Source organism: Gorilla gorilla, chromosome 4 (genome assembly GCF_029281585.2).
Source record: "Gorilla gorilla gorilla isolate KB3781 chromosome 4, NHGRI_mGorGor1-v2.1_pri, whole genome shotgun sequence".
Lineage (NCBI taxonomy): Eukaryota > Metazoa > Chordata > Mammalia > Primates > Hominidae > Gorilla > Gorilla gorilla.
In genome coordinates, this window is record NC_073228.2 from 30,051,312 (window position 1) to 30,057,311 (window position 6,000).

The 6,000-nt window shown below is 33.9% G+C and overlaps 1 protein-coding gene across 2 annotated transcripts in view; it reads left to right on the top strand.

Annotated features, from left to right (window-relative positions):
• MED13 (mediator complex subunit 13) overlaps positions 1–4,135 on the top strand; it is a 121,937-nt gene extending 117,802 nt beyond the window's left edge. Inside the window, exons 30-31 of one of the 2 annotated variants that reach the window (XR_010133762.1) lie at positions 142–723; positions 2,906–4,135. Coding sequence is in view for 1 of the 2 variants with exons in the window: in XM_019028067.4 (XP_018883612.4) it covers positions 142–274 (133 nt within the window). In the remaining variant the exon portion in view is untranslated. Of the gene's footprint in view, positions 1–141 lie in introns of both variants that reach the window. The other variant, XM_019028067.4, reaches the window with a different exon arrangement.
• The last annotated feature ends 1,865 nt before the right edge of the window (positions 4,136–6,000 follow it).

Sequence of the window (6,000 nt, forward strand, 5' to 3'; positions counted from 1 at the left end):
AATTGCTTCTTTCCCCCCAAGGACTCTCTGTTACACTCTTTTTTAAGGTGACTTTGAGTCTTAAATGCCATAATTGAAAACTGCTTCCAAAATCTAGGTTGGAAATAAATACATGACTTATGCAGTTTATTTACTTTTCAGGTTTGTTTTGGAACAGTACAATGCACTCTCCTGGCTAACCTGTGACCCTGCAATCCAGGACAGACGCTCATGTCTCCCAATTCATTTTGTGGTGCTGAATCAGTTATATAACTTTATTATGAATATGCTGTGATCTTCATTTGATGGAACTGTGCAAGAAAAGAACAAGGAAAAATGGATGTTTTGCTGCAGGATTAAGTTACAATTATCTTCTCAGTGAAAGTCATTTGTGATGGGGTCTAATTCTTATTACTTCAACAAATATTGTTTTGACTTGGGGGGAGGGGCTATAACCCTGCTATTTTTCATTGACTCTATTGAACTCTTTAGGATGATGACTGATCATACAAAACGTATTATAACATTTTCGTAGCAAAATTAACCTTTTTTTTTTTCCAGTCACAGTATTTGTGAAAAGTAATGAGCCATAGTACCCAGTCATGTTAAATGAATATTAAAAGCATGGAGAGGAAACATGAGGAACAATGAATTTCAACATATGGCTTCAGAACATGAAGATGTTCTTGTATGGATTATAGTATCTAGTATTCAAAAATGCCTGCATCTCTTCTCTTATTTATTGTAAGTTTTTAAATGTATAAATTGTCTTATATTTCTTAACCTCTTTTATAAAAATTTTCCTAGAAGGTTTATACTGCCTTCTTGCTTTAAAGCAATTGGTCTAAAATATATGTAATCGTCTTAATTAAAAAGTTGCAGTAGGGTTGCTTTTAGAGTATTATTTTTTTGTAAGGGGGTGGGTGGGACAGTAAATTTGTATTGTCTCGATGTACAGTTTAACGGGGATAGAGGGGGAATAATGTCCATACCATTGTGTGTGGAGGATTTACAGCTAAGCTGTAGTTGCAGAGTACATGTACAGTAATGAAGTTCACTGTGTTTATAAATTGAAAAGGTACCAGGTCTTACAGCATTTTATATATCACATCTTTACAGAATAACATGATGGCAATATACAAGTGGTATTGTTAGGTGGTTTAACTTAGAATAAAATGAGAATTCTTCAGTTATATTTTGTACTATGGTTTAGGGCTATGACTAATATTTCAGGCCATTTCCGGTGAAAGAAACTTAGTTTTACAAGAAAAACCATTTGCTACTGAATGCTTAAACTAATTTTAGTGTTTAATGTTACATGCTTAAATTTTTTTCAGTTTTAACAGTGGCACATTTAGGCATGGGAATATTATTATGAAATTTATTTTCAGGATCTGCTATAAGGTTGAAATTTAGCCCAGCTCTAGGCATTTTACAAATTATTTTTCAAGCAGTCATTCTTGATTGTTTGACTTTTTTTTTTAAATTAAAGATTGGGAATGTATGTGAGAGTATGCATATGTATGGGTGTGTGTGTGTGCGCGCAATCAAACTGTGGTGTAAATAGATTCTCAGTGAATTCTGGTATTCAGACTCTATTCCACTAGTGAAAGAACCATTTTCTAAACTTCCCTTGCCTTTTTTATTTATTTAATTTTCTTGGTTTGGAGATGTCAGTCCCAAACACCAGAGTCTGTACTTTTCTATAACACAGCTCAGATTAAGGTAGGGCATATGCCAAGGAGGTTCTCACCTCCCTAAAGAAGGGACTTGAATTTTAGGGACTTTAATTCACCCCTCCTTCAATACAACTTTCCCCCTTCTTGTTTGCACATGCCAAGATAACTGCTTTTATGCAGGCTGTACCCCCTTGAAAAATCCTTTCTACAGTGCTGCTCACAAAAGAGCCCAAGTTCGCCTCCTACCTGCATTGCTGACTTGAATTCACAGTCGCCGAGTCTACCTAGCTTTCTTGGAAGCAGTCTAGCAAAATTTCTATTTGTACGTTCACTAATTATCTACAAGGACAAAATCAGTTGTATTTACAAAACTCTACTTCAGTGTTTGTTTGTTTTAGTTTTTTTTTTACTGAAACTTGTTTTGTGAATACTCTGTGCTTAGAATTAAATATCACTTTCTTATGAACAGCATAACTTCTTCAGATTGTGTATATGAAAACATTAGCAAGTCTTGTTTTTTCTATGAAGCAAACACAATTGGTGACAAAGGTTTTCAATCATTTCTTCAAAATTATAATGCAGTTCTAATGGTCAGCATATTTTGATATTAAATTTAAAGATCACCTCTCTGCATTTGTTTTTAAATTATGCTAATACACCACACATTATGTTGGTATGTTTTGTTCTGTACTTTCTTTAAAAAAAAAAAAAAAAACTTGTCTGAGATTTGAAGGAAAATGTGCTTATTTGGAATTTCCATAAAAAGAGTATCCTTTTTATACACTTAATAGTGACTTTACAAAATAAAAGTTATATTCTCAGTTGTTTAAAATCACTAACCTATGATAACCACACCTCAGTTTGAAAGTAGATTTAAAATTATTCCCTGACAGATTATTTAATATGGAGCCATAAGGAGGGAACCCAGTACACAATTATTTTTTATTTGGGAATCAGGGAATAGTTCCCAAATATACAGGATTTATTGATAAGATTTTTTTTCTTCCCTTCATATATCCATTCAAACTCAATGGAAAGTTATTAAATAACCATTAGAAAAGCTCAGTAGACTTATTTGAGAAATTAAGCCTTGTGCAGGATGATGGATTTGACTTACTAATGTACTGTCACAGACAAATATGGGTAGTTTTGTTTAAATAGGTAAGCAAAATATTATACTTTATAGCAGTGGATTACCAACACCTTGACTTCTTTGTTACAGTGCTAACATCTTTTTTTTTGTGCAGGTATCCATGATTATTAAGCAGGGTGGAAGTTCAGTATTTTGTCATTTAAAAAGATGAGTTATATAATGTCTGCTTCCAGCCAGTGAGAAACATCTAGCCATACCTTTCTTATGCAAGCCATTGAGTTATCAGGACTGTGAATTAACACTGTATGAATAAATTTCTGTACACCTTATTGTTTGGCCAGAAGGCCACCAAGTGTACTTATATGTAATCCTTAAATTTTAAAGTAGCTGTAATTTTTAAATATTTCTAAACTTTTCTTAAACCACTAAAATTAAGCTCTTACTACTTAGTCAACTATCCTCAGCTGTATTCGTACTCAATTGTCAGTATGGCACAGATTACTGTATTAAAATATTCTCCTTTCGTCTTCATATTTACCTTCTGAGGTAATTTTTTAACTTAATGTGTTACTACAAAGATTTGCAGATCTTTAATCAAGCACTATGTTAATACTGTAATATCAGAATACTATGTTGCATTATTTAAAATGTTCAAATTGAATAGATTAAAAAGTTTTTAAATGCTGTTGCATCATATAATTTGCTATTCATCCACTATGGCATTGCATATCAATCAGTTAATACACTTAATGTTGCATGAGTGATATTTTGGTCTGGGTTTCCTCTTAAGATTTTAGTTTGTCTGAGTTAAGGAAAAATGTTTTTAATATACATTCTTATTTTGTCCCACCCCTCCAGAAATAAGCTGGAAATCTTAACTTTTTGGGGGGTCTTTTTTGGTGTTTTAATGGGCCCAGAACTGTGGTTTAAATTTTTATGTATGTATTTTCTTTTTTGTGGAGTATAAATTTAAAAACTGGATTTGGGACCTAAAATACTCCTCAGGTTGATGTATTCATGAAGTTTTAAAACAGCTTTAGTTTTCAAAGTAAACTGGATATGTGGACCTTAAAGTTATTGAGTTTAAGCTACAAATTGTAACGTCATTACTGGACATGTCAGCATCAACCCTCTCAAAATAGCTTGGTCACTTTATGAAGGGGCGTTTTAAAGTTGTTTAGCAGTGACATTTAATATGGTCCAATTGCTTTTCTTTTTAACGTGACAAAAAGAGAATAAGGAACAAACACTATTGCTGCCGAATGCCATAACACTGAGTTGTACAAATTGTGATTGAGGAAATGAAAAGGTTTATACTTTTTAAAAAAAAAACAAAAACAAAAAACAAAACTTCAAATGGAATAAATTATTCATGAAGCCTTCATTGTTGTGTCTTATTCTGTTGAAAATATTTCCATATTAAATTTGTGCAAAATTAGTAGCAATATTTTTGTGTCATTATAAATGGAAAGGGACAGCCTAGAAACTGATTAATGGTCTTTTAATTTTTCTGAAGTATTTTATTTTAAAAAGGATTTTAATCACATACAAATGTACAGTATGTAGAATAATTGTATATTTATATACCTCCCAATTCCTTGTAGGCTGGCCAGTTAGGTATTGTCTAGTCCAAACAAGCTACCTTCAAATATTTAAAGCTTAGCTGTATCCTATTTTTATTTGATCATAAGAATAATGTTCAGAAGTGAGTAATCCATCAAAAATAGTTCTGCCCATGTTCTGTAAGCACACATTTAAAATATTTTTGTCCAGACTTAAGCCAAGTAAGGACATACCTCAAAATTATTGTGATCATTTTGAAATAGTTTTTGCTGCAAAAAATTTAAAAATTATCCTTTAAAAGGAGTTGTATGTTGTTTGAACCGCCTATCCTCGGTTATTTTCTGTCTGACAGATCTTTAATCAAGCACTATTATATTACCTCTGGTTTGTTTCTATCTTTTTTTTTTTTTTTTTTTTTTTTTTTTACTATAGTCTTACGTATAGCGAAAAACTGCAAATCATGCTTTTTTTTTTTAAAGGGGGTATTCACTTGTAAAACCACACACATGGATATTTTTATTTTAAACTTCAAAATATATGAAAGTTTAGGAAACGGGAAAAATCACATAATTCAGCTACAGCCACAATGGAGCACCAATATGTATTAGTACATTGATAATTTTGGTACATTTGAAAATTTGGAATACCAAACAGTCATAGCTCACTGCAGCCTTGAACTCCTGGGCTCAAGCAGTCCTCCTTGCCTCAGCCTCCTTAGTAGCTGGGACTTCAGGTGCATGCCAACACACCTGGCTAGTTTTATTTTTTGTAGAGATGGGATCTTGCTATGTTGCCCGAGTCTCAAACTCCTGGCCTCAAGCCATCCTCTCGCTTTGGCCTCCCAAAGCATTGAGATTACAGTTATGAGTTGCTGCCATACCTGGCTAAATCTAACTGTTTTGAGTGTATTCCTGAGGTGTCTATTCTGTTATTCTGCTTTTGCCAATATCTTCCTGTCTACTGTAGGGGAGTTATCAATCCTGGACTGAAGATTAAGAACCTCTACCCTTAGTGTACTATAGCTATAACCAGAAATTCTGCTTGAGATTAATAGAAATTGATACTGTTAGAGCTGGGTTTTGTTTTGTCTTTTCCTTCTAGAGCAACCCAACAGAATTGTCAAGAATGACCTTCTGTTAAGTTTAAAGGCTAGGCCGAGCACGGTGGTTCATGCCTGTTTTCCTAGCACTTTGGGAGGCTGAGGTGGGCGTATCACCTGAGGTTGGGAGTTGGAGACCATCCTGACCAATATGGTGAAACCCGTCTACTAAAAATACAAAAATTAGCCAGGCTGTGTTGGCATGCACCTGTAATCTCAGCTACTTGGGAGGCTGAGGCGGGAGAATCACTTGAACCCAGGAGGCAAGGTTGCAGTGAGCCGAGATCACGCCACTGCCCTGCCCTCCAGCCTTGGTGACAGAGTGAGAAGATCCTGTCTTAAAAAAAAAAGAAAAAGAAAAAGTTTAAAGGCTGATGCTTTAAAGACTTCCTTATTTTGCTCCTACCTACTACAGAGAAAAACATTTGAAGTGATAAATTTAAATCATGCCACGTGTCCAAGCCATATAATGTCTTACAGACTTGCATTCAGAATGTGTGAGTTTAAGTCTTGGTTTTGTCGTTTTCTTTTTGTTTGGAGCATATCTGATCAGTAAAACCAACAGTTACCTTCTACAAAAGCCACTT